We start from the raw sequence: 26,951 nt of genomic DNA on the forward strand, positions 1-26,951 counted from the left end.
TCTTCTCACCAGCATTTAACAGCAGAGTTACAGCCAAATTCATACTTAGATAATAGATCAAAATATATTCCAAAAAGTCATAATCTTCAAGTATTCTGTCATTTTGGACTATCCAGAGCCAAAGTGAAGATAAAACCAAGATTTGAATGTAGACTCCTTGATGGATGACGGGAGCCCAGGCCCTCAGAGACTCAGGGAGGCCCGTAAGCCAAGGGAGGACCATGAAGGTGAGCCCCTGTGGTCTCTCCCAACACCCATGGGCTCAGGTATGGGAACAACCCCATTTCTCCCCACCTATTGGACTGCGCCAAGTCAAAGGCCTCCACAGTGCTCGGGTTCCGCTGTAGCTCCTGGAAGCGCTTGGTGTAGAAGTCTAGGTCCCAAGAGTCTAAAGCCAGACCTAGGAGACAAATCCAGGAAGAGGTGACTATGGAACTCAGGCAGCCACATTCCAGATCTCAGCACCCCTACTGGCCTATCCTGGACCCTACATCTCCCTCCCCAGCTACTCACCAAGCTCCTGGTTGGCCTTCTCCAGCGCAAGCTGGCCCTCACCCAGTATATTGATAGGGCCATTGAGGGGTTCCGGCATGCTCTCAGGGGAGAAACTCTGGATAGGATGGGGGAAGTGCTGCTCTGTCATCCGGTCGTGCAGGGTAGCCAGAGCAATGGCTTCCACCTCAGCTGATGGGGGGTGGGCAAACTAGGGTGCAGACACACAGAGGGCAAGGGGTGAAGAGTTTAAGAATGGAGAGAAATGGTCCACCTTCCTACCCTCTTAGTCATGCAAGGCTAGCCCACTGCCACACCATATGGCACTTTTTCTCAGATTACAAAAAGACGCCCTTTCCAGGTATGAATCCATGCTAGGATGCACAAATTAAAGGAAGCATAGGCTGGATTTCTGCCCCATTTACCCCTCAACCAGGTACTTTCAGGCAGTGAACAACTTGTACGACCATACAGAGCAGGCCTAAAGCCAGGAGCACCTGTCCCTGCTTCTCTCTAGAGCTTAGGATCTAATCTTGTATCTCTGGCTCATCTCCTCCTCCTGATTCCCCATCACCTCACCGAGAGCCGGTAGCGCCGGGTGGTCTCCACACGATCCACAGGCCCCAGCCCAGTGGCGCGGCACACTGACACGATGTTGGTGGATGTTGGGGTGGAGAAGTTCAGCCTGAACAATGGGCCTGATGGTTAGGACTGGAGAACCCCCGGCAGGCCTCAGCTGGGCGGGTGGATCCTGCCCACTGCTGTCTGGACAACCTCCCACCGCTATCCCCTCACCATTGGCTTTCAGCCTCAGGCTGGGCAACAAGAAACCTGCTTTCAAAGTACACTCAAACCAAACCAAAACTGTCCTCTAGTATCACAACTATTTTGATTTTTTTTTCTTTCTGTGAGGCAGAGTCTTGTTCTGTTGCCCAGGCTAGAGTGCAGTGGCGTGATCTCGGTTCACTGCAACCTCTGCCTCCCGGTTTCATGCCATTCTCCTGCCTCAGCCTGCCCAGTAGCTGGGACTACAGGCGCCCGCCACCACACCCGGCTAATTTTTTGTATTTTTAGTAGAGACGAGGCTTCACCGTGTTAGCCAGGATGGTCTCAATCTCCTGATCTCGTGATCTGCCCCGCCTCGGCCTCCCAAAGTGCTGGGATTACAGGCGTGAGCCACCGCGCCTGGCCAAAACTGTTTGATTTTAACTTGGAATCTAATTTATTTTGCTTTCTGAACATGTTTTGGAGCAGGCTAGGTCTTTGGAGGGATCTACCCAAATGGGGAAAGCACATGTGTGGTTTCCTAGGCAGGAAGTAGCAAAGAGCAAAGGAAAAGCAAATCTCCCAAGGATCACAAGAGGAAGCAGAGGAAAGCAGAAGAAAGGGGTGGGCAGGATGAGATACTTACCTGGGCCCGACCTCCAGCAGCAGGTCATTGGAGCCAGGAAGGAGCCAGGACTCCCGAGCAACATCATCCAGCAGTAAAGGGCAACCAAACAGCCACATCAGCTTCTTTGTCTCCTCAGCACTGGGGAGGGCCTCAGCTGCAGGGAGACAGGGCAGGACACCTTGAGACACTGCCCCCAGCACCGAGGCATGTCCCCCAAGAATCTAATACCTGGGCCCAACCTGTCCAGTTCACATTGTAGCACAGTTCAGTCTCGACACCCTGCAGCTCTGGCAGTTTCCCTTGCAGTTTCCTCCGAGTGTGTCCAGAGGCTGCCCCCTCATGGCCAGAGGGACGAACATAGAAGTGAAGGACTGGGGACATCTCTGCAGGTGTCCTTTGCTGGAGAGAGGTGTCCTTTGCTGGAGAGATGTGTCCTTTGCTGGAGAGATGAATTAGATTCCTAAAAAATAACATTAACTAAGCCGGGCGTGGTGGCTCACATCTGTAATCCCAGCACTTTGGGAGACTGAGGCAGGTGGATTGCCTGAGGTCAGGAGTTGGAGATCAGCCCGGCCAACATAGTGAAACCCTGTCTCTACTAAAAATATAAAATTAGCTGGGTGTGGTGGCGGGCGCCTGTAATCACAGTTACTAGGGAGGCTGAGGCAGGAGGAGAACTGCTCGAACCCGGGAGGCAGAGGTTGCAGTGAGCCGAGATCGCGCCATTGCACTCCAGCCTGGGCAACAAGAGCGAAACTCTGTCTCAAAACAAACAAAAACAAACAAACGAAAAAGGATCTCTGATCACAAAGCTTTTGTTTAAGAATTTATTGCTTGATGATATCATGTCATAAATTATTTATTTATTTATTTATTTATTTTCTTTTTCTTTTTTTTTGAGATGGATTCACTCTGTCACCCAGGCTGGAGTGCAGTGGCGCAATCTGGGCTCTCTGCAACTTCTGCCTCCTGGGTTCAAGCAATTCTCCTGCCTCAGCCTCCCAAGTAGCTGAGATTACAGGCATGCGCCACCACGCCCAGCTAATTTTTGTATTATTAGTAGAGATGGGGTTTCCCCATGTTCTCCAGGCTGGTCTCCAACTCCTGACCTCAAGTGATCTGCCCGCCTCGGACTCCAAAAGTGTTGGGATTACAGGCGTGCGCCACCATTCCGACCCATAAATTATTAAAACAAAAAAAAAGAATTGCTTAAGCAGGACTGGGCATGGTGGTTCACATCTGTAATCCTAGCACTTTAGGAGGCCAAGAGGGGTAGATCACTTGAGGTCAGGAGTTCAAGACCAACCTGGCCAACATGGTGAAACCCTGTCTCTATTAAAAATACAAAAAATTAGCCAGGCGTGGTGGCAAGCACCTGTAGTCCCAGCTACTCGGGAGGCTGAGGCAGGAGAATCGCTGGAACCTGGGAAGCAGAGGTTGCAGTGAGCCAAGATTGAGCCATTGCACTCCAGCCTGGGTGACAGAGTAAGACTCTGACTCAAAAAAAGAAAAAAAAAAAAAGAATTGCTTAAGCGGATCCTGAATTCCAGCAGAACAGCTGACTCCACCAGCTCAAAGACTCCCACAGAAGCCAGGAGCAGTGGCTCACGCCTATAATCCCAATGCCTGTAATCCCAGCACTTTGGGAGGCCAAAGCAGTGGACTGCTTGAGCCCAGGAGTTTGAGACCAGCCCTGGGCAACATGGTAAGACCCTGTCTTTATAAAAAAAAAATTAAAAATTAGTGGGGCATGGTGGCATGTACCTGTGGTCCCAGCTACTCAAGAGGCTGAGGCAAGAGGATCGCTTGAGCCCATGAGTTTGAGGCTGCAGTGAGCTACGATTGTGCCACTGCACTCCAGCCTGGGTGACAGAGCAAGACCCCGTCTTTTTCTTTTTTTTTTTCTTTTTTTGAGATGGGGTCTCACTCTGTCGCCAGGCTGGAGTGCAGTGGCACGATCTTGGCTCACTGCAACCTCTGCCTTCCGGGTTTACGCGATTCTCCTGCCTCGGTCTCCCGAGTAGCTGAGACTACAGGTGCACACCACCATGCCCAGCTAATTTTTGTATTTTTAGTAGAGATGGGATTTCACCATGTTGGCCAGGATGGTCTAATCTCTTGAACTCATGATCCACCCACCTCAGCCTCCCAAAGTGCTGGGATTACAGGCGTGAGCCACTGCGCCAGGCAGACCTCATCTTTCAAATTAAAAAAAAGAAAAAAAAAAAGACTCCCACAGTGGAACCAAGTGAGCATGAGAATCAGTTTCTTCATCTCCCTGTTTCATGACCTCACCCTGCACTCTTCAATCAATGATTTTCACACTTCATCCTAATCCTACTCCAAACCCTTTTTTAAAAACCCTAGCCCCAAAGTACTCCGGGAGATGGATTTGAGGTTTCCTCCTGTCTCCTTGTTCAGCAGCCCTATGATTAAACCTCTTTCTCTGCTGCAACCTGGTGTCTTGGTGTATTGACCTCCAGTGTGCATCAGGCAACAGAACTATTACAGTTAATACTTTTAGCCTAACATTCAAAGGCCCTCCCCATCTATCCCAAACTACCTATCCAATTTCTGGTCCCACTGCCTCTCAGCGGGACCCTGGCTTTACTCACCAAACTCTGCTGTTCCCCTAGTCTTGCCACTCAGTAAACACTACCATCATCCAATTTGTTGCTCAAGACAAAAACACAGAAGTCATCCTTAATTCTCTTTCCCTCAGACTCTCTAAATCCAATCCACCAGGAAATCTATTTCCAATCGTGTCTCAAATCTCTCATCTCTTCATCTCTACTACCTCACTCTAGTTCAAGTAAGCCACCACCATCACTCACCTGGACCAATGCATTAACCTCCTGACCACTGCATAACCACAATTCATTTGTCACACATCAGCATAAAGTGGATTATGGCTTCCCATTACACATGGTATAAATTCCAACTCAGCATCCTGGTTTACCAAGTCTGGCCACTCTCTGGCCTACCTTTCCAACCCTAACTCACACCATTCTCTTTTTCACCCACAATGCACCAACCACACATTAGCTTCTTTTTTATTTCTCTAACTTGCCAAGCTCGGTCCTGGAAGGCATTTTTTTCACCCTGACATATGCATGGCTAGCTCTTTCTTGTTATTTAGATTTCTGGTGATTCGCCTTCGTGGAAAAGGCTTCACTAGCCACTCAAGTAGTTACTATCAGATGGCCGGCCCTATTTTAATTTCCTATAAAGCGCTTATCACTATTGGATGTTTTTATTTTTCGCTCTATATTCCCCACTAGAAAAAAATCTCTACGTGGGCATGGGATGTTGCTGCTTCGTTTCCATTGAATTACCAAGGCTTAGAACAATACCAGGGCTTGAAACGCAAAAAAATTCTAAAACTTGTGGACTGACTTAATGAACTCTTGATTCTCACCACTCTTCAGCCCCTCCCCAACTTTCAGGACAGTCTTCCTGAAGGCATTTTGTTTATTAAGCCACTTGATTTCCGTCTATCATTCCCAGTAAAATATAAGCTTCAAGAGCTCAGAGACAGGGTTTGCGTGCATGAGGGCTGTATTCCATGACCAGCATGGTGCCTGATATAAAGTAGGCGGCCGGCAGTCTTTCTGTTAGTTGAATCCATGAATGGGACAATGGGGCTAAGTTTACATGGGGGTCGGCCATGCCTGGGGTCTGCGGAACGCACGCAAGATAGGACGAATGGACGCCTCCACTAAAGCAAATACGCGGGCACCAAGTAGACACAGCTCGGCCCGGTGGGGATACTGAAGCCGCCAGACCAGGCTTGGGCTAGATGACGAAACGCTGCACCTGGAGGAGGATCCAGGTCCGCACGCGGTAACTATACTCACGTGGAAGATGCACTCGCGGCCACAGAGCACCTCGAATCGTCGCGCGCGTTTGTTACGTCATCCGCGTGCGCCGCGGGCAGAGACTGGACCTGCCAGCGCCGGGGCGACTACGCCCCGCCCACTTTTCCCCAGCCACCCGGCCGAATTCTAGGTTCTTGGTGGGGAGAGGTTTATCCCCAGGTGGTTTCTCCCACAAATCTGTCTTGAATTGACGTTTGTGAAAATACATTCAGTTCCCCGTCCCCGCGGGGACAGTTAAGTAATGACATCAGTTAGTTAAGGCCATAAAGCAAGCATGTGAAAGTTGTGCTATGGTGGCATTACGAGGAAGCCCTTCTCTGCTTGGCAAGATCAGGGAGACTAAAGGATGCTTAGAAGTCATCCACCAGGCGGGCTGTGTTTGAGTTCCTGAGCTCTCCTACCCCATCCATCTGAAGGCCTGCGGGATGCCGGACAGGATGTCACTTAGAAGGGAGACGGAGGCTGGGCGCGGTGGCTTCCGCCTGTAATCCGAGCACTTTGGGAGCCCGAGGCGGGCAGATCGCTTGAGCCCAGGAGTTCGAGACCAGTCTGGGCAACATGGCGAAACCATGTCGCTACAGAAAAATACAAAAATTAGCCGGGTGTGGCTGTGCACGCCTGCGATCCCAGCTACTTGGTGGGCTGAGGTGGGAGGATCGCTTGAGCCCGGGAGGTCGAGGCTGCAGTGAACCGAGATGGCGCCGCTGCACTCCAGCCTGGGCGATAGAGCGAGACCTCGTCTCAAAACAATCAGAGAGGGCCAGGGGCTGTGTTTCACGCCTGTAATCCCAGCACTTTGGGAGGCTGAGGCAGGTGGATCACCTGAGGTCAGGAGTTTGAGACCAGCCTGGCCACATGGTGAAACCCCGTCTCTACTAAAAATACAAAAAAAAAAAAAAAAACCAAAAACAAAAATTAGCCGGGCGTGGTGGTGGCAGGTGCCTGTAATCCTAGCTACTCAGGAGGCTGAGGCCGGAAAATCCCTTGAACCTGGGAGGCGGGGGTTGCAGTGAGCCGAGATCGCGCCACTGCACTCCAGCCTGGGCGACAGAGCCAGGCTTCGTCTTAAAAAAAAAAAAAATCAGAGAAAAGAGACAGGGGTGTCGGGAGTTGGGATGGTGCACTGAGGCGCCTCGCGGAGTCTCTAGGAAGCGAGGGGGTGAGCAGCGAGAAGGAGCTGGAGGTGGCGAGGAAACCCGCTCACCGGTGACGTCACCGAGCGCCCCCCCCATCCCCACCCCCAAGCGAGCACCTGCCCCTCCCGGGGGCGGAGCTCCGGCGCATCATGGCGGCTGGCCGGGCCCAGGTCCCTTCCTCCGTGAGTGCTGCTATTACGTCTCTTGTTCCTTTTTTCTTGTTTGTCACAGATATTCTTTCTCTTCCTATTTCCTCTGCCTTGTCTTTTGGGCTCGCTGGCCGCGTCCGGCCCATGGGTGAGGGGGTTGTGAGTCGGTCCGCTCCTACCTCTTACTGGTTCTGCGAATGTTTATTCCCTCATTCACGCGGCGCCCGCTGTGAGCCTTAAACTGGTCTCCGTTCACTCTCTAGGGTTTAAGCCTGGTGGGAAACCAGGAGCAGGTTAATGGGGGAACTATGGGGCTGTGGGTTCCTGGAGAAGACCCTTGACGGAGCTGTAGGGGAAAAGGGCAACCATAATAAGTAAAAGCGTCTGAGACCCGAAGTGCGTGTAGAAGGCAAAAAGCGCCGAAAGGGGCCGGGTGTGGTGGCTCACGCTTGTAATCCAGCACTGTGGGAGGCGGAGGCGGGCGGATTACTTGAGGTCAGGAGTTCGAGACCAGCCTGACCAACATGGTGAAACCCCATCTCTACTAAAAATACAAAAATTAGCCGGGCGTGGTGGCGCTCACCTGTAATTCCAGCTACTCAGAAGGTTGAGGCAGGAGAATCGCTTGAACCGGGTAGACGGAGGCTGCAGTGAGCTGAGATTGTGCCACCGCACTCCAGCCTGGGCAACAGAGCGAGACTCTGTCAAAAAAAAAAAAAAAAAAAAAAAAGCGCCGGAAGGGGTTTCAGGACGGAAGCAAACACATATTCAAAGGCAGGAGGATAGAGCAGGTGTCTGAAAAACTCAAAAGTTCAGTTGGGTGGTGGTGGAGGGGTCAGAGCTGACAGTTTTGTACCTCTTGCTAAGCAGCGACTTTAACATGAGGGTAATTGGGTGTGGTGGCACACGCCGGTAGTCCCAGCTGCTCAGGAAGCTGAGCAGGGAACCAGGGAAGTGGAGGTTGCAGTGAGCCGAGATCGCGCCACTGCACTCTAGCTTGGACGACAGAGCCAGACTCCATCTCAAATAAATAAATAAGATGTTAAGAAAATACAATCTAAAGGATTGGTTTGTGTGTGTGTGTGTGCGTGTGTGTGTGTGTGTGTGTGTGTGTGTGTTTTGAGACGGAGTCTAGCTTTGTCACCAGGCTGGAGTGCAGTGACGCGATCTCGGCTCCCTGCAACCTCTGCCTCCCAGGTTCAAGCGATTCTTCTGTCTCAGCCTCCCGAGTAGCTGGAATTACAGGCATACAGGCACGCGCCGCCATGTCCAGCTCATTTTTGTATTTTTTTCTTTTTTTTAAGTACAGACGGGGTTTCACCATGTTAGCCAGGATGGTCTCGATCTCCTGACGTCGTGATCTGCCCGCCTTGGCCTCCGAAACTGCTGGGTTTACAGGCGTGAGCCACCGCACCCAGCCAGGACTGGGACCTATGTAGGGAAAGGAAGGAGCTAAGGAGGACATCTAGGTTTCAGGATAGAACAACTGTTTGGTTAAGGGTACTATTTGCTAAGTTAGTGAACATAACACTAGAAGAGTTCTAGAAAAGGAGAGGGTTTTGTGGAAAGTTCAGTGTTGGGCATGTGTGCTGCCTGTGGATTGGCCATGGAGAGTCTGGCAGATGGATAGGACTAAAGCTCAGGAATGAGATCTCAGCTAAAGTAGACATACAGGAACAATCATCATCTGGCCATGGCTGTTAAACCCATGCAGTGGTTGAGATAATTGTGGGAAAGCATATTGTGTTCTTAAACTTCAGCCTGTATTAATCTGGATCTTCCCCCCTCCTTTTTTTTTTTTTTTTTTTTTTTGAAACAAGGTCTTACTCTGTCACCCAGGCTAGAGTGCAGTGGCACCATCATGGCTCACTGCAGCCTCAACCTCCCTGGGCTCAAGCGATCCTCCCACCTCAGCCTCCCAAGTAGCTGGGACTACTGGCGTGTGCTACCACGCCAGGCTAACCCAGCTAATTTTGAATTGTTGTAGAGTTTCACCATGTTGCCCAGGCAGGTCTCAACCTTCCCAGGCTCAAGTGATCCTCCCACCTCAGCCTCCTGAGTAGCTGGGACTACAGGCACGAGCCACCATGCCCAGCTAATTTTTCTTTTTTGTAGGGACGGGTCTTTGCCTTGTTGCCCAGACTAGTGGTGAACTACTGGGCTCGAGCGATCCACCTTGGCCCCCCAGAGTGCTGGGATTACAGGCGAGAGCCACCACATCCAGTCTGCTCCATTTTTGCTCAGTAGATGAAAACATGAATTTGCCTTTTTAACAAAACTTAGGTAATTTTACCTTGAAGCCATGGGATCACTTTGAGAGACAATCGTATTCAGTGCACCAAGCAAAGGATAGGCCATCCGAGAAACAGGAACTACAAAAGAATACTGGGAGAGGAAGACAAAAAGCGTGAGAGTCGGAACTTTGCTTATACTGGTGGGGCAACTCTGAATGGTGATTTGGTCTGCCTTCCACAACTCTGACCATGAATGAGTGTGTGGCTGAAGTGGGCTGAAGGTCCGTGGTAGGGCTGTCCACAAGGATGCTGAAGACATCTAGAACTTGAAGACTTTTTTTTCCTTTTAACTTTTATTTTAGATTCAGGGGGACGTGCGCAGGTTTATTATGTAGGTAACCTCATGTCATGGGGGTTTGGTGTAGAGATTATTTCGTCACCCCTGTACTAAGCATAGTACTTGATGGGTATTTTTTCCGATCTCTCTCTTCCCACCCTCAAGTAGGACCCAGTGTCAGTTATTTCCCTCTTTGTGTTCACGTGTTCTCGTTATTTAGCTCCCACTTATAAGTGGGAACAAACATGCAGTATTTGGTTTTCTGTTCTTGGATTAGTTTGCTAAGGATAATGGTCTCCAACTGCATCCATGTTGTAGCAGAGAACATGATCTCATTCTTTTTTATGGCTGCGTAGTATTCCATGGTGTATATGTACCACATTTTCTTTATCCAGTCTACTGTTGATGTGCATTTAGGTTGATTCCATGGAAGACTGGCTTTTCTAGCTCTTTTCGAGCTCCTTAAGATTAGAAGAATGTGAAAGGCCAGGCGTGGTGGCTCACGTGTGTAATCCTAGCACTTTGGGAGGCTGAGGCGGGCGGATCACTTGAGTTCAGGAGTTCGAAACTAGCTTGGCCAACATGGTGAAACTTCGTCTCTACTAAAAATATAAAAAATTAGCTGGGTGTGGTAGTGGATGCCTGTAATCCCAGCTACTTGGGAGGCTGAGACAGGAGAATCGCTTGAACCCGGAAGGCGGAGGTTGCGGTGAGCCGAGATTGCGCCATTGCTCTTCAGCCTGGGCAACAGAGCAAGACTCCGTCTCAAAAAAAAAAAGAGAGGAATGTGAAAGATTGACCAGGATGTTAATATATGAGCATTGGAGGACCAGGGAAGGAGCTGTAATGGCTTAGAAGTAGCATTAAGGGAGAAGGATAAAGGGCCTACTGCCAAGTGTGTTAAAGCTGCCTAGCACTGGGAGTAGGCCAAACTGGTCCTTTTCCCTAAAGTTATCTACATATCATGGCAACTGTGTGTCCAGAATCTGTGTCAGGTATACAAAGATAGTCCATATCCTCCTCAGGAAGCCCACACCTTAGCTGAAAAGACAACAGGAAACAAATCAAGTGAGGTTGTATCTTGCATATATTTAGTTTGTGGGAAATGCATACCTTTGAATAAAAAAAGGAGATGATTAAAAATTATACTCCGCCTATGTCCTTTTTATGTACTGTCCACTATTAGGCACTTATACATAGTATGGCACTATGTCTTACTCATTTTTGGTTTTGGTTTTTTTGAGACAGTGTCTCACTCTGTCACCCAGGCCAGAGTGCAGTGGCGCCATCTGGGTTCACTGAAGTTTCAACCGCCCCAGGCTCAGGTGATCCTCCCATCTCAGCCTCCTGAGTAGCTGGAACCACGGGCATGTGCCACCACGCCTGGCTTTTTGTATTTTTGTAGAGACATGATTTCGCCATGTTGTCCAGGCTGTACTTGAACTCCTGGACTCAAGCAATCCACCCTCTTTGGCCTCCCAAAGTGCTGGGATTACAAGCGTGAGCCACTGCACCCAGCCTGTCCTGTTCTTTATGAACAGTTTAAAGGATTGTTCAACAATGTTTTTGTCCATTCTTGCTCTTCAACGTACTGACTTTAGAACCAGATTCCATGTAAGATGGCATGAGTACAAGTTTGTTAGAGAAAGGGGCAAGACCAAAGCTGGATGGCCAGCTGTCTATGGTATGGCTGGACTAAGACTTTTAAGGTTTCTTCAAGTTCTAAATTCCTTTACTTTTGATCTTCATTTCATGTGCCCTCTGGATATTCTTTTCTTTTTTTTTTTTTGAGACGGAGTTTCGCTCTTGTTGCCCAGGCTGGAGTGCAATGGCTCGATCTTGGCTCACCACAACCTCCGCCTCCTGGGTTCAAGCAATTCTCCTGCCTCAGCCTCCCAAGTAGCTGGGATTATAGGTGTGCACCACCACCCCCAGCTAATTTTGTGTTTTTAGTAGAGACAGGGTTTCACCATGTTGGTCAGGCTGGTCTTGAACTCCCAACCTCAAGTGATCCGCCTGCCTCAGCCTCCCAAAGTGTTGGGATTACAGGCGTGAGCCACTGCACCCAGCCTGGATATTTTTTTCTAGTCCTTTATTCTTCCCAAGTTTCCTTGGTGGGCCGGATAGTCAAGATTTTTTTTTTTTTTTTTTTTTCCAGAATGCCTGATTTTATTTTATTTTATTTTATTTTATTTTATTTTATTTTATTTTTTATTGATCATTCTTGGGTGTTTCTCGCAGAGGGGGATTTGGCAGGGTCACAGGACAATAGTGGAGGGAAGGTCAGCAGATAAACAAGTGAACAAAGTTCTCTGGTTTTCCTAGGCAGAGGACCCTGCGGCCTTCCGCAGTGTTTGTGTCCCTGGGTACTTGAGATTAAGGAGTGGTGATGACTCTTAACGAACATGCTGCCTTCAAGCATCTGTTTAACAAAGCACATCTTGCACCGCCCTTAATCCATTCAACCCTGAGTGGACACAGCACATGTTTCAGAGAGCACAGGGTTGGGGGTAAGGTCACAGATCAACAGGATCCCAAGGCAGAAGAATTTTTCTTAGTACAGAACAAAATGAAAAGTCTCCCATGTCTACCTCTTTCTACACAGACACAGCAACCATCCGATTTCTCAATCTTTTCCCCACCTTTCCCCCCTTTCTATTCCACAAAACCGCCATTGTCTTCATGGCCCGTTCTCAATGAGCTGTTGAGTACACCTCCCAGATGGGGTGGTGGCCGGGCAGAGGAGCTCCTCACTTCCCAGTAGGGGCGGCCGGGCAGAGGCGCCCCTCACCTCCCGGACGGGGCGGCTGGCCGGGCGGGGGGCTGACCCCCCCCACCTCCCTCCCGGACGGGGCGGCTGGCCGGGCGGGGGGCTGACCCCCCACCTCCCTCCCGGACAGGGCGGCTGGCCGGGCAGAGGGGCTCCTCACTTCCCAGTAGGGGCGGCCGGGCAGAGGCACCCCTCACTTCCCTGACGGGGCGGCTGGCCCGGCGGGGGCTGACTCCCCCACCTCCCTCCCGGAGGGGGCGGCTGGCCGGGCAGAGGGGCTCCTCACTTCCCGGTAGGGGCGGCCGGGCAGAGGCGCCCCTCACCTCCCGGACAGGGCGGCTGGCCGGGCGGGGGGCTGATCCCCCCACCTCCCTCCTGGACGGGGCAGCTGGCCGGGCGGGGGGCTGACCCCCCCACCTCCCTCCCGGACGGGGCGGCTGGCCGGGCGGGGGGCTGACCCCCCACCTCCCTCCCGGACGGGGCGGCTGGCCGGGTGGGGGACTGACCCCCCCCACCTCCCTCCCGGACGGGGCGGCTGGCCGGGCGGGGGGCTGACCCCCCCACCTCCCTCCCGGACGGGGCGGCTGGCCGGGCGGGGGGCTGACCCCCCCACCTCCCTCCCGGACGGGGCGGCTGGCCGGGAGGGGGGCTGACCCCCCCACCTCCCTCCCGGACGGGGCGGCTGGCCGGGCAGAGGGGCTCCTCACTTCCCAGTAGGGGCGGCCGGGCAGAGGCACCCCTCGCCTCCCGGACGGGGCGGCTGGCCAGGCGGGGGGCTGACCCCCCCACCTCCCTCCCGGACGAGGCGGCTGGCCGGGCAGAGGGGCTCCTCACTTCCCGGTAGGGGCGGCCGGGCAGAGGTGCCCCTCACCTCCTGGACGGGGCGGCTGGCCGGGCGGGGGGCTGACCCCCCCACCTCCCTCCCAGACGAGGAGGGAGGACACTCCTCACTTCTCAGACGGGGTGGCTGCCGGGCGGAGGGGCTCCTCACTTCTCAGACGGGGCGGTTGCCAGGCAGAGGGTCTCCTCACTTCTCAGACAGGGCGGCCGGGCAGAGACACTCCTCACATCCCGGACGGGGCGGCAGGGCAGAGGTGCTCCCCACATCTCAGACGATGGGCGGCCGGGCAGAGACGCTCCTCACTTCCCAGATGTGATGGCGGCCGGGAAGAGGCGCTCCTCACTTCCTAGATGGGATGGCGGCCGGGCAGAGACGCTCCTCACTTTCCAGACTGGGCAGCCAGGCAGAGGGGCTCCTCACATCCCAGACGATGGGCAGTCAGGCGGAGACGCTCCTCACTTCCCAGACGGGGTGGCTGCCAGGCAGAGGCTGCAATCTCGGCACTTAGGGAGGCCAAGGCAGGCGGCTGGGAGGTGGTTGTAGCGAGCCGAGATCACGCCACTGCACTCCAGCCTGGGCGCCATTGAGCACTGAGTTAACGAGACTCCGTCTGCAATCCCGGCACCTCGGGAGGCCGAGGCTGGCGGATCACTCGCGGTTAGGAGCTGGAGACCAGCCCAGCCGACACATCGAAACCCCGTCTCCACCAAAAAAATAAGAAAACCAGTCAGGCGTGGCGGCGCACGCCTGCAATCGCAGGCACTCGGCAGGCTGAGGCAGGAGAATCGGGCAGGGAGGTTGCAGTGAGCTGAGATGGCAGCAGTACCGTCCAGCTTCGGCTCGGCATCAGAGGGAGACCGTGGAAAGAGGGGAGAGGGGGGAGGGGGGAGGGGAGAGGGGAGAGGGGAGAGGGGAGAGGGAGCTCTATCTACCACACAGTCCTTCTCTGAATATCAAGATGTTTTAACTAAGTTCACTTTCCTCAGGAACAAGCCTGGCTTGAGGATGCTCAGGTCTTCATCCAAAAGACCCTGTGTCCAGCTGTCAAGGAGCCTAATGTCCAGTTGACTCCATTGGTAATTGATTGTGTGAAGACTGTCTGGTTGTCCCAGGGAAGGAACCAAGGTTCTACACTGCCCCTCAGCTATAGGTAAGGAGAGGTGGCGGTTGCGGGGGCTGGGCAGGGGCAGGTATTGAATTCAGGATTGAAAAGTAAGGTTCTATAGTTAGAAAAAGGGCAAGTGAGAGAGTGAGCGGAGGACAAGGTAGTCTAAACATACCCCTTCTGCAGAGCTTTTCTGTTCTAACACTATCAAGCTTTCCTTTTCCTAAAGTTCTCCTGAATTGGCTTAAGATTAAAGAAAAAGAGAGGAAGAGGGGAAGAGAGAAGGAAAATTTGGAAAAAGAACTCTCGAAGTGGGGAAAGAGGCTGGTGTTATCTTTATTTTGTGTATTGGGAAACAAAGATACAGAGAACTGTTTGACATTACCAAGTGCAGATCATTGTGTTTAAGATGTGAGTTTTAGGGCTTCTGAGAGTGTGTTCATATATATATATATATATATATATATATTTTTTTTTTTTTCTCTACACTGTCATTTCCAAAAGTGTTCTAGGCAACGTTAGTAAAGCACAAGAAAAGGGGTTCATAGCTAAGTAAGTGTGAGGGACATTGAATATAATAAACGTCTCTGGGAGAGTCATAGGGTTTATTAACATATTAGAGGCTATCACAAGTCCTGCAAAAGAAACCTATTTATCTCCTCATAGAAGTAATCACTATTGGCCAGGCGCAGTGGCTCATGCCTGTAATCCCAACATTTTGGGAGGCTAAGGCAGGTGGATCACCTGAGGTCGACAGTTCGAGGTCAGCCTGCCCAACGTGCTGAAACACCATCTCTACTAAAAAAAATACAAAAATTAGCCGGGCGTGGTGGTGGGCGCCTGCAATCCCCAGCTACTCAGAGGCTGAGGCAGGAGAATAGCTTGAACCCGGGAGGCGGAGGTTGCAGTGAGCCAAGATCGCACCATTGCACTCTAGCTGGGCAACAAGAGCGAAACTCCATATTTAAAAAAATAATAATAATCACTATCTTGGAGATGGGATATATTATTCCAATAAATATTTTAATAGTTTTACTACACATGCATCTATCCTTAAGCAATATAATGTAGAGTTTTGCATACATGTAGACTTTAAATAAATGGTACCGTACCCTATGTAAATACCCTCTGTGATTTGCTTTTTTTTTTTTTTTTTTGAGACAGGGTCTCACTCTGTCCCCCAGGCTCTAGTGCAGTGGTGTAAACATGGCTCGCAGCCTTTACCTCCTGGGCTCAAGCAATTCTCCTGCCTCAGCCTCCCACATAGCTAGGACCACAGGTGCATGCCACACTGGTCTCGAACCCTCAGGCTCAAGCAGTCCTCCTACCGTGGCCTCCCAAGGTGTTGGCATTATAGGCATGAGCCACCGTGCCTGGCCTGCTTTTTTTTTTTTTTTTTTTTTTTTTTTTTTTTTTTTTTTTTTGAGACGGAGTCTCATTCTGTTGCCCAGGCTGGAGTGCAGTGGCATGATCTCGGCCCATTGCAACCTCTGCCTCCTGGGTTCAAGTGATTCTCCTGCCTCTTGAGTAGCTGGGACTATGCGCCACCACACCAGCTAATTTTTGTATTTTTTAGTAGAGATGGGGTTTCACCATTGGCCGTACTGGTATCGAATTCCTGACCTCAGGTGATCTGCCGTCTCGGTCTTCCAGAGTGCTGGGATTACAGGTGTGAACCATTGCACCCAGCCCCTGCCTGCTTTTTGTGCTTAACATTATACTTCTTTTTTTGTTTGTGGTTGTTTTTTTTTTTTTTGAGATGGAGTCTTGCTCTGTCACCCAGACTGGAGTGCAATGGCATCATCTCGGCTCACTGCAAGTTCTACCTCCCAGGTTCAAGCAATTCTCCTGTCTCAGCCTACCAAGAAGCTGGGATTACAGGTGCCTGCCACCACACCTGGCTAGTTTTTGTATATTTGCAGAGATGGGGTTTTACCATGTTGGCCAGGCTGGTCTTGAACTCCTGACCTCAGGTGATCCGCCCACCTCAGCCTCCCAGAGTGCTGGGATTACAGGCGTGAGCCACCGCGCCCGGCCCATAGTGTATATGCATATCTTGAGCCTGTGTTTACCTTGGTTAAAAAATTATTTTTATTTATTTTTCCCTATTTGGTAGGCATTAAATGATATTTTGTTACATTAATTCCAAGGTAATTTCTTTTTTTTTTTGAGATGGAATTTCGCTCTTGTGGCCCAGGCTATAGTGCAATGTCGCAATCTCTGCTCACTGCAACCTCCGCCTCCCAGATTCAAGCAATTTTGCCTTAGCCTCCTGAATAGCTGGGATTACAGGCACTCGCCACCATGCCTGGCTACTTTTGTATTTTTGGTAGAGACGGGGTTTCACCATGTTGGCGAGGCTGGTCTCAAACTCCTGACCTCAGGTGATCCTCCCGCCTCGGCCTCCCAAAGTGCTGGGATTACAGGCATGAGCCACTGTGCTTGGCCTAATTCCAAAGTAATTTCTGAGGGTACTTGTACACGGTTTTGTTTTTTTTCCTTTTTATCATTTTATTTCACTGGACTGTTTTTCCTTTCTTTTCCTATAATTCTTGTCCATGTCCATAACACTTAAGATTACTTTTTTTGGCTGGGCGCAATGGATGGCTCACGCCTGTAATCCTAGCACTTTGGGAGGCTGAGACGGGTGGATCACGGGGTCAAGAGTTCGAGACCAGCCTGGCCAGCATGGTGAAACCCTGTCTCTACTAAAAATACAAAAAATTAGCCAGGCATGGTGGCACATGCCTGTAGTCCCAGCTACTTGGGAGGCTGAGGCAGGAGAATTGCTTGAACCCGGCAGGCGGAGGTTGCAGTGAGCCGAGTTCACGCCAATGCACTCCAGTCTGGGCGACAGAGCAAGACTCTGTCTCAAAAAAAAAAAAAAAAGCGACAGTTCTCTCTGGTTGCTTTTTCCTGGGCCTTCAGATAAGTAGGAAAACACAGAGAAAGAACATGGACTTTTGAATGAGGCACATCTAGCTTTGCCACCCATGCCTCTGTATACCTGAGCCTCTGAGTTTCCCCATTGGTGGTGTTTACAGGGTTTTGAGGTGAAGAAAATTCAGCGTTGTGCCTGACCAGACTTAGTATAGTATAGCTTGCATGGCAGGGGCCAACAGGTATTAGTTTCTGTCTTTGCCTTGTGTCTTCTCCAAAGCTGTCAGGGAAGGAGAGCAGACGCAGAAGGGGAATGGCTTTCTAGAACAGCATTCTCTCTCTTTGATACTCATTTGTGCATAATGTTCTTGAGTCCAACAGGGAGGATTAATTGTGATGTTTTGTAACTCGATCCTTTTCATTTCCACTTAAAAAAAATCATGGGGCCGGGCACAGTGGCTCATGCCTGTAATCCCAGCACTTTGGGAGGCTGAGGCAGATGGATCAGCTGAGGTCAGGAGTTTGAGACCAGCCTGGACAACATGGTGAAACCCCATCTGGAGAGGGTTCCAGATTTCAGTCTTGATTTCACTCCAGCCTGGGCAAAAGAGTGAGACTCTGTCTAAAAAAAAAAAAAAAAAAAAAAAAAAAAAAAAAAAAAAAAATTCAGGGGAATGCAAGCGAGAATAATGGTATTACAAACAGGTGAATTTATCACAACGTTGATAATTTAACCATTACTTGTATCACATCCAACACCCACATCTCAGCCTCAGCTTCCCCCCTAGTCTCTAGTACTGTGCTATTCTAGACTAGAAAGGAACTTGACTGGGGTCATTGTAGTTGGACTGTTAGATGCCTAAGTGGTCCCATTAAGTTCTCTCTGGAGTTAAGAGCTGAGATGGCTGAGATGCTTTCAAGAGAATTGCCTTTGTTATTTACAAAGTGTTCTCCCCACACATTCATTTCCTCAGGCCCCTCATGCATTCCTACTTCATTTCTCTGGGTCCTCTCCCTGGCACCATCTTGTTGAAGATACTATTCAGCACAGAATTGGACTCAGATCCCATCCTTATTTTCTTTTTCCTTTTTTTTTTTTTTTTTTTTGAGTCAGTCTCACTCTGTTGCCCAAGCTGGAGTGCAGTGGCGTGATCTCAGCTCACTGCAACCTCCATCTCCTGGGTTCAAGCAATTCTTCTGCCTCAGCATCCCAAGAAACTGGGATTACAGGTGCACACCGCCATGCCCGGCTAATTTTTTGTATTTTTAGTAGAGATGGGGTTTCGCCATGTTGGCCGGGCTGGTCTCAAACTCCTGACCTCAGGTGATCCACCCGCCTTGGCCTCCCAAAGTGCTAGGATTACGGGTGTGAGCCACTGCGCCCGGCCCCCATCCTTATTTTCTTAGGCCTTTAGCCCCAGGTTTTACCCCTTTAATCAATCAAACTCATCTCTTAGTCCATGTTCCCTGCAACCTTTCCCTGGGCTCTTGAGGGTTTATCAGGGTTGAGGGTTGCCTTAGTAGGCTTGGACCTGGCTTTGCAGGACCTCTGTTCCCTTCACTCTACAGCTTCGTCTCAGTACAGGACCTCAAGACTCACCAGCGTCTCCCATGCTGCAGCCACCTGTCGTGGAGCAGTAGTGCATACCAGGCCTGGGCCCAAGAGGCTGGACGAAATGGGAACCCCCTGCCCCGAGAGCAGCTGTTACTTTTAGGGACACTAACAGACCTATCGGCGGACTTGGAACAAGAGTGCAGGAACGGAAGCCTCTATGTGAGAGATAACACTGGCGTCCTGAGCTGTGAGGTGAGTGGAAGGTGGAGATCAGATGCCTCAGATCCTGACAAGAATGGTGTCCAAGGATCAAGGCAATTAAGTCTCTGAGGAAACAAACGGGGAGGTGGGTGGATAGGATGCCAAGGTCCTGATTAACCCTTGCTCTTGGTCTTTCTTAGCTCATAGACCTGGACCTTTCTTGGTTGGGCCATCTTTTTCTGTTCCCCCGTTGGAGTTACCTCCCTCCTGCCAGGTGGAATTCCTCAGGGGAAGGGCACTTGGAGCTGTGGGATGCCCCTGTGCCAGTGTTTCCTTTGACCATCAGTCCTGGCCCCGTCACGCCTATCCCTGTCCTCTACCCAGAGAGTGCTTCCTGCCTGCTCAGGCTCAGGTAATTTCCCCCTCTAGGCATGGCAGGGGTGCTGTAAAACTGAAGGATGATGCTGGGTCAGTGGAGGGAGAGAAAGAAAAGGGCATTGATAGTAATATAGACTGAATGTTCCAAATCAAGGGAATGGTGGGCTTTGAATATTAAGAAGGTAAAGAGAAGGGTTGTTCAAGGGATCTGTGCCTTACCTAAGGGAAAGAGAATTTTGAAGGTTTTTAGCATACCTTGCTTTGGGCTATGGACATTTTGTATCATTACCAGGTTATTCTTTACTGTGGAAGGGACAGCATTTATAGGGAAAAAGAAGAGAAATAAAGATGACTGCTGCTGCTTTTTTTTTTTTTTTTTTTTTTTTTTTGAGACGTAGTTTCACTCCTGCTGCCCAGGCTGGAGTCCAATGGCGGGATCTCAGCTTACTGCAACCTCTGCCTTTCGGGTTCAAGTGATTCTCCTCCCTCAGCCTCCTGAGTAGCTGGGATTACAGGGCTTTTTCTTCCTTCTTAGAAACAAGCTCAGAGGTGTGCAGCGAAACCTGGCTGGGAATCTAGTTCGATTGAGTGCTCTGGTGAAAAGTAAACAGAAAGCTTACTTCATCCTGTCTCTTGGTAGATCACACCCAGCTGTCACCCACGTGTCCATCATCGTGCAGGTGAGGACTGGGGTCATTTCAGCCGTGGAAGTCGGGGAGGGTGGTAGAACTTTCAGTAGGAAAGATAGCATCATAGGAGGAGCCATGTAGGAAAGGAGGACAGCTGGGGAGAGCTGTTTTCTGGAATAGCGCTGTTGGGAGAAGATTCCGGGAAATGTTTGTGCATAGAGTTAGGGAGTAGACTTTCCCGCTGTGCAACTCACTTGAGCACACAGCTTTTAGATTGTATGTGACCTTTTAAAAAACTGCCACGCTCACTTGTGGAGATGACCAAAGAAATCATTCATCTTAACGCCATTGAGACATTGAATACAGGCATTAAAAAAAAAAAAAAAAAAAACTTGGTACTTACTGTTGACTCTTTTTGCATCAACTGGTACAATTTTATTTTTATAATTTCAACTTTTAGACTCATGAGGTACATGTGCAAGTTTATTAACTGGGTATATTTTGTGATTCTGAGGTTTGGGGTATGATTGATCTCTTTACCCAGGTACTGAGCATAGTACCCAAGGTAGAAATTGTAAATCATTGATTTTTATTCTAACCATTGTTTTATGACATATAAGTTTCTGAATAATGTTTCTTTTCCTTTTTATAGAAATTTTAAAAATATATGTATTTTGTAGAAATAGGGCCTTACTGTGTTAGAGAAGAACAGTTTGTCATACTCCCCTTGACATCAGTCACAATACTGGATACATATATACTCAATACACTTTGATTACATGAATGAATGTTGTTTGTGTGTTATGGGGCGGGATAGGGCACAGTTTTCTCAGTGGAATATTTATGTATTTTGAAGGAAGTTTTAGGGATGGTTTGTATGTTGGGGAAGTGGTTTGGAAATATTTGGCATCTCCTGTGAGAGAGGAGAGACGCTGAGATTTAGTTGGCAGACATAGGGAAGATGGAGAGGTGAGTAGAGACTCACAGGGGGCAGGTCTCTGAGTTCAAGTCGTGAGGGAAAAGGACTCTGGCAGAGTGGCAGTGTTGGGGTCTCTTGTGTCACATTGCCTGTCTCTGCACAAGCCAGGTCCCTGCCCAGCTGGTGTGGCACAGAGCCCTTCGGCCTGGTACAGCCTATGTGCTGACAGAACTGCGAGTGTCCAAGATCCGTGGTCAGCGCCAGCATGTTTGGATGACCAGTCAGTCCTCCCGTCTGTTGCTGCTGAAACCAGAATGTGTGCAGGAGCTGGAACTGGAGCTAGAAGGACCCCTCTTAGAGGCTGACCCCAAGCCACTCCCCATGCCCAGCAACTCGGAGGACAAGAAGGATCCAGAAAGTCTTGTCCGGTATTCTAGACTCCTATCCTATTCGGTGAGCACAGGGAGAGATCCTAGAGCTTGAGGGGCCGGAAATGTGGGTCTTCAAGGAGGAAGAAAATAGCGGTCAACTGGACCTCGGCCTGTTTGCAGGGAGCAGTCACTGGCGTGTTGAATGAGCCCGCTGGCCTCTATGAGCTGGATGGGCAGCTGGGGCTCTGCCTTGCCTACCAGCAGTTCCGTGGCCTTAGGCGGGTGATGCGACCTGGAGTGTGTCTGCAGGTATGTGAGATCAGGGCTGATAACAAAAAGAGACCTCTGCAGCTTCTCTTACCTTCATAGGCTCCTTTTCTGCAGCAGGGTGGTTATATAGAAATATAGAAATTAAAAGTGTGTGTTAGGGGGCACTTTTGCTAAGGATAACTTGGACAGAAGCTTAAATAAAAAGGAGTAGAGTCTTGGGCACTGTGAGGAGGAGTTGTGGCCAGAGCATCTCCTTCACAGAAGGGCCTTTCAGCTGGAGGAGGAGATAGCTGAAGCACAGATCTGGGGCTGGGGTGATCTCAGGCGACCCGGTGAGAAGCCTCAGCCATGTCTGTTCATCCAGGAGCCACCCAGCCCACAGCAAGACTGAGTGGAGCTCATGGGAGATGAAGGCTGACCGCAGCGGGAGTGGGTTGTAATGGAAAGTGAGGCCAGCCCACACGGGAGAAATTGCTTTCCATCTTCCTGGAACCCAGGCAGTGGCAAAGTGCGGTTAACTCTGCCTGGGTTCATTGAGTTGGGGGCTTCATCTCTGCTTTTTCATTTTCTCTGCTTTTCCCCAGCTCCAGGATGTTCACTTGCTCCAGTCAGTGGGAGGGGGGACAAGAAGGCCAGTGCTCGCCCCCTGCCTCCGTGGCGCCGTTCTGCTTCAAAGCTTCTCTCGTCAGAAGCCTGGAGCTCACTCATCCCGTCAAGCCTACGGGGCCTCCCTGTACGAGCAGCTGGTGTGGGAACGTCAGTTAGGACTTCCCCTCTACCTGTGGGCTACCAAGGCCCTGGAGGAGCTGGCCTGCAAGTGAGGAGGCTGAGGGCCCAGGGCGGGGAGGCAATGGGAGTAGCACACTTCCTTGGCAAGGAGAGCAGGATTCTTGAAGAGGCAGGCTCTTCAGGGGAAGTGACTGTGCTGCTTTTCCTGGCCAAGGCTGTGTCCCCATGTGCTGAGACACCACCAGTTCCTGCAACATTCCTCTCCTGGGAGCCCCAGCCTGGGACTGCAACTCCTGGCTCCTACCCTGGATCTTCTAGCTCCGCCAGGCAGCCCTGTTCGGAATGCACACAATGAGATCCTTGAAGAGCCACATCACTGTCCCCTCCAGAAAGTATGAGGATGTGGGGGAAGGATGGTGGCAGAACACTGGAGGACACCTGGGGCCCATGGGACACACACCCGATTTCTCTTCCCTCCTTGACAGTACACTCGGCTGCAGACTCCCTCCTCCTTCCCCACTCTGGCCACCCTGAAAGAGGAAGGACAGCGTAAGGCCTGGGCCTCCTTTGACCCTAAGGCCCTTCTGCCCCTCCCGGAGGCCTCCTACCTGCCCAGCTGCCAACTCAATCGCCGCCTGGCTTGGTCCTGGCTCTGTCTGCTGCCCTCTGCCTTCTACCCAGCCCAGGTAAGGGGGACCCTAGCAGGGCTCAGGGGATTTCCTTTTTTTGTCATCCTTATTGCCACGACCCTAGTCTCGGTTACTATCTTTTTTCGTCATTTTGACTACACTAGCCTTCTAAGCAGACCACTTCATCTGTTGTTGGCCCCTCCAATTCATTCTCTCTGCAGCAACTAGAAATGGGGATATGCCAGGCACAGTGGCTCATGCCTGTAATCCCAACACTTTGGGAGGCTAAGGCATGAGGATCACTGGAGCCCAAGAGTTTGAGACCAGCCTGGGTAGAGAGACCTTGTTGCTACAAAAAGGTTGTTTTAATTAGGTGCGGTGGCATGTGCCTGTGGTCCCAGCTACTCAGGAGGCTGAGGTAGGATTGCTTGAGCCTGAGAGATCAAGAGTATAGTGAGCCAAGATCACACCACTGCACTCCAGCCGGGGCAACAGAGTAAGACTCAGGAAAAAAAAGGAAGTTTAAAAAAAAGTGAAACTCGTATTACAGAACTCTCTTGTTTAAATCCTTTTTTTCGAGACAGGATCTTGCTCTGTAGCCCAGGCTAGAGTGCATTGGCACGATCATGGCTCATTGCAGTCTCGACCTCCCAGGTTCCAGTGATCCTCCCACCTCAGCCTCTCAAGTAGCTGAGACTACGGGCGTTCACCACCGTCCCTGGCTAATTTTATTTTTTTATTTTTTTGGGACAGAATCTTGCTCTGTCACCCAGGCTAGAGTGCAGAGGCACTATCTTGGCTCACAGCAACCTTGCCTCCTGGGCTCAAGCAGTCCTCCCACCTCAGCCTCCCGAGTAGCTGGGACTGTAGGCATCCATCACCACGCCCAGCTAATTTTTGTGTTTTTGTAGAGATGGGATTTCGCCATGTTTCCCAGGCTGGTCTCGAATTCCTGGACTTGAGTGATCTGCCTGCCTCAGCCTCCCAAAGTGCTGGGATTATAGGCGTGAGCCACTGCACCTGGCCTGGGTTAATTTTTACACTTTTTAATTTTTAGAGATGGGGTCTCACTATGTTGCCAGGCTGATCTCCACCTCCTGAGCTCAAGTGATCCTTCTGCCTTGGCCTCCCAAAGTGCTAGGATTATAGGCGTGAGCCACTGCTCCCAGCTTAAATTCTTTGTGTGCCTCCCAGTGCATATAAAGTAAAATCAAATGTCTCATTGTGTCCTGTGAGATCCCGCATGGCCTCTTAACTGTAACCTCTATTTGTGCGCTTTCTCTTTTCCTACTAAATGTGTGAATGCGTGTGTGTTTTTTTATGTCTGTCTTCCCCACTTGAATATAAGTTTTTTGAAGCCAGAGACGTGTCTTTTTTGTTCATTTTGTAGCTTTACCATGTAATACAGCATCTGGCAAATAGTAGCTGCTCAGTATTTGCTGAATAAACATTTGATAACTCAACCTTCATCTTCTTGCAGGTTTTACTTGGGGTTCTGGTGGCTTCATCTCATAAAGGTTGTCTGCAACTTCGGGACCAAAGTGGTTCCCTGCCCTGCCTGCTCCTGGCCAAGCACTCTCAACCCCTCAGTGACCCACGGCTGATAGGTTTGGAGTTCAGATGTGGAAAGAAGATGGTAGTGGGATGGTGGTTCTCATAGCCAGGGGAGCCTGGGAGGAAAAGTCTGCTGGGATTTACTAGAGATGCAGAAGTGACACATGTCAATCAACAATTTCTGGGAGACTTGTATGGCAAGCAGAGAACAGGAGCAAGAGGACCCCTAGCCAGAATTTCCAGCATGCATTTCTCCATCATAGCTCCTAACATGCACTCCAGGATTACAACTGTGTCTCCTACATTCTTAGTTTGGAGAGAAGGTGTCACCCCTCTAAGGTGGGGGTCAGGTGTGGGCTTTCATGTCATGTGAGGGCAGCAGCTCTGGCCTGGGATGGGTAGTGAGGCCGGTAGGATGGTTTGCCTTGCAACCCACCCCACAGGTCTCCTTTCTTGTCAAAACAGAAAACTTTCTTCCTCTAGGCTGCCTGGTGCGGGCAGAGAGGTTTCAGTTGATCGTAGAGAGGGACGTGAGAAGCAGCTTCCCTTCCTGGAAGGAGCTGAGCATGCCAGGCTTCATCCAGAAGCAGCAGGCCAGGTTGGCTCCTTGGGGTCATGGTTGTCTTGAGTCTGGGGGGAAGGAAGGGCCTGGTGGAAGGAGTGGGATGCTGGGGACCAAAATACCCAATGCCTGCATCACTAAGAAATGTATTCCTTGTCTCTCCCAACAGAGTCTATGTCCAGTTCTTTCTGGCTGATGCCCTGATCCTGCCTGTGCCCAGACCCTGCCTTCATTCAGCAACACCCTCAACACCTCAGACAGATCCCACCGGCCCAGAGGGACCCCACCTAGGACAGAGCCGGCTCTTCTTGCTCTGCCACAAGGAGGCCCTCATGAAGCGTAATTTTTGTGTCCCCCCAGGAGCAAGTCCAGAGGTGCCCAAGCCCACCCTCAGTTTCTGTGTGTTGGGGAGCTGGCTTGGGGGCACCCAGAGGAAGGAGGGGACTGGATGGGGGCTGCCCGAGCCCCAGGGAAATGACGACAATGATCAGAAGGTAAACTGGGACTCCAGGGACCCAGGACCTGACCTGCGCCCTGAGCCTCTGGCTAGGATGCCAGCACTTTGCTCTCCATCCTCCCAGGTTCACCTCATTTTCTTTGGCTCTTCAGTCCGCTGGTTTGAGTTCTTGCACCCGGGACAGGTGTACCGACTCGTAGCTCCTGGCCCCCCTGTGAGTGTCCTACTTCATCATACCTTTCCCCAGAAAGCTTTTTTGGGGTTGGGGTCTAAAGAGGGCATGCCAGTGCCTGGTCATTCCCTAGGCCTCTTGGAAGAAGGCTGGATTTAGATACACCAGAAAGCCTGTGTGTGTTGACACACTTCCTTCTCCATGCTCCAGAAATAACAAAATTGGGTCAGAATATTTTGTGAACCTCCCACTGGACTAGCACACACTCACAGGCAGTCGTCTTCCCATTTCCGTGCAGACACCAATGTTGTTTGAAAAGGATGGTTCATCCTGCATATCTCGGCGTCCTCTGGAGTTGGCTGGCTGTGCATCCTGCCTCACTGTCCAGGACAACTGGACTCTGGAGCTTGAAAGCTCCCAGGATATCCAAGATGTGCTGGATGCAAACAAGTCATTGCCTGAATCCTCACTGACCGACCTGCTCAGTGACAAGTAAATGTCCACCAAGCCCCTCTGGTTAATTTGGCCACTCTCTCTTCTCCCAAGCTAGCTGGGTTTGGTGAAGACTTCATTTTCTGCTGCAGGAGGTATTTCTTTTGTTATTGTTGTTTTTGTTTGGTTTTTTTTTTTTTTTTTTTTTTTTTTTGAGACGGAGTCTCACTCTGTTGCCTAAGCCAGAGTGCAATGGCCTGATCTCAGCTCACTGAAACCTCTACTTCCCTGGTTCGAAGGATTATCCCGCATCAGCTTCCCAAATAGCTGGGATTATAGGGGTGCACGCCACCACCCCCAGCTAGTTTTTTTGTATTTTTAGTAGAGACAGGGTTTCGTCATGTTGGCCAGGCTGGTCTTGAGTTCTTGACCTTAAGTGAGCCTCCCACCTCAGCCTCCCAAAGTGCTGGGATTTAGGGGCATGAGCCACCTTGTGCGGGTTTTGAATGATCTGCCACAACCCTCTTTTTCCCATAGGCCCTGTTACTCTTAGTGTGCAGTGTGGCAGAGCTCAGGTTTTTTCAGGACTTTATATATGAAGTTCTAGCAGATACTTTAGCTCCATTTTCTGCCTTGAATCTGACTGTCTCCACTCTGTGCTTTCTTGTGCCTCCATTCTCAGTGTATTTCCCTGACCTTCCAGTTTCACAGATTCCTTGGTGTCTTTCTCCGCTGAGATTTTGTCACGGACACTATGTGAACCCCTTGTGGCGTCTCTCTGGATGAAACTGGGTAATGACCCTTCCTTTGTGGGGAAGGTATGAAATAGAGTGATGGGACTTTGTGGACTTCACAGATCCTACTAACACCCACCTTCC

The 26,951-nt window shown here is 50.6% G+C and overlaps 2 protein-coding genes across 19 annotated transcripts in view; one reads left to right on the forward strand and one right to left on the reverse strand.

Annotated features, from left to right (window-relative positions):
• The window catches only part of PFAS (phosphoribosylformylglycinamidine synthase), a 22,046-nt gene extending 14,303 nt beyond the window's left edge, over positions 1-7,743 (reverse strand). Inside the window, exons 1-7 of one of the 4 annotated variants that reach the window (XM_016932439.4) lie at positions 7,632-7,743; positions 7,228-7,394; positions 2,125-2,345; positions 1,904-2,039; positions 1,072-1,177; positions 514-703; positions 295-400 (exon numbers count right to left, since the gene is read on the reverse strand). In XM_016932439.4, the coding sequence (XP_016787928.1) occupies positions 295-400; positions 514-703; positions 1,072-1,177; positions 1,904-2,039; positions 2,125-2,266 (680 nt within the window). In that variant the 5' untranslated portion in view covers positions 2,267-2,345; positions 7,228-7,394; positions 7,632-7,743. Of the gene's footprint in view, positions 1-294; positions 401-513; positions 704-1,071; positions 1,178-1,903; positions 2,040-2,124; positions 2,346-5,742; positions 6,748-7,227; positions 7,395-7,631 lie in introns of those variants that run through there. The other 3 variants (XM_054670483.2, XM_016932440.4, XM_511854.8) reach the window with 3 other exon arrangements.
• The window catches only part of CTC1 (CST telomere replication complex component 1), a 22,863-nt gene continuing 2,656 nt past the window's right edge, over positions 6,745-26,951 (forward strand). For 2 of the 15 annotated variants that reach the window (XR_010153285.1, XM_063799787.1), the window contains exons 1-16: positions 6,839-7,081; positions 14,217-14,380; positions 18,785-19,022; positions 19,172-19,383; positions 19,990-20,029; positions 21,066-21,350; positions 21,449-21,577; positions 22,123-22,355; positions 22,482-22,659; positions 22,753-22,953; positions 24,377-24,503; positions 24,934-25,048; positions 25,182-25,506; positions 25,594-25,683; positions 25,940-26,133; positions 26,777-26,865. Coding sequence is in view for 11 of the 15 variants with exons in the window: in XM_063799787.1 (XP_063655857.1) it covers positions 7,049-7,081; positions 14,217-14,380; positions 18,785-19,022; positions 19,172-19,383; positions 19,990-20,029; positions 21,066-21,350; positions 21,449-21,577; positions 22,123-22,355; positions 22,482-22,659; positions 22,753-22,953; positions 24,377-24,503; positions 24,934-25,048; positions 25,182-25,506; positions 25,594-25,683; positions 25,940-26,133; positions 26,777-26,865 (2,653 nt within the window). In the remaining 4 variants the exon portion in view is untranslated. Of the gene's footprint in view, positions 7,082-14,216; positions 14,381-18,784; positions 19,023-19,171; positions 19,384-19,884; positions 20,030-21,065; positions 21,351-21,448; positions 21,578-22,122; positions 22,356-22,481; positions 22,660-22,752; positions 22,954-24,376; positions 24,504-24,933; positions 25,049-25,181; positions 25,684-25,939; positions 26,134-26,776; positions 26,866-26,951 lie in introns of all 15 variants that reach the window. The other 13 variants (XR_010153283.1, XM_024350503.3, XR_010153286.1 and 10 more) reach the window with 11 other exon arrangements.

This window comes from Pan troglodytes, chromosome 19 (genome assembly GCF_028858775.2).
Source record: "Pan troglodytes isolate AG18354 chromosome 19, NHGRI_mPanTro3-v2.0_pri, whole genome shotgun sequence".
Taxonomy (NCBI): Eukaryota; Metazoa; Chordata; class Mammalia; order Primates; family Hominidae; genus Pan; species Pan troglodytes.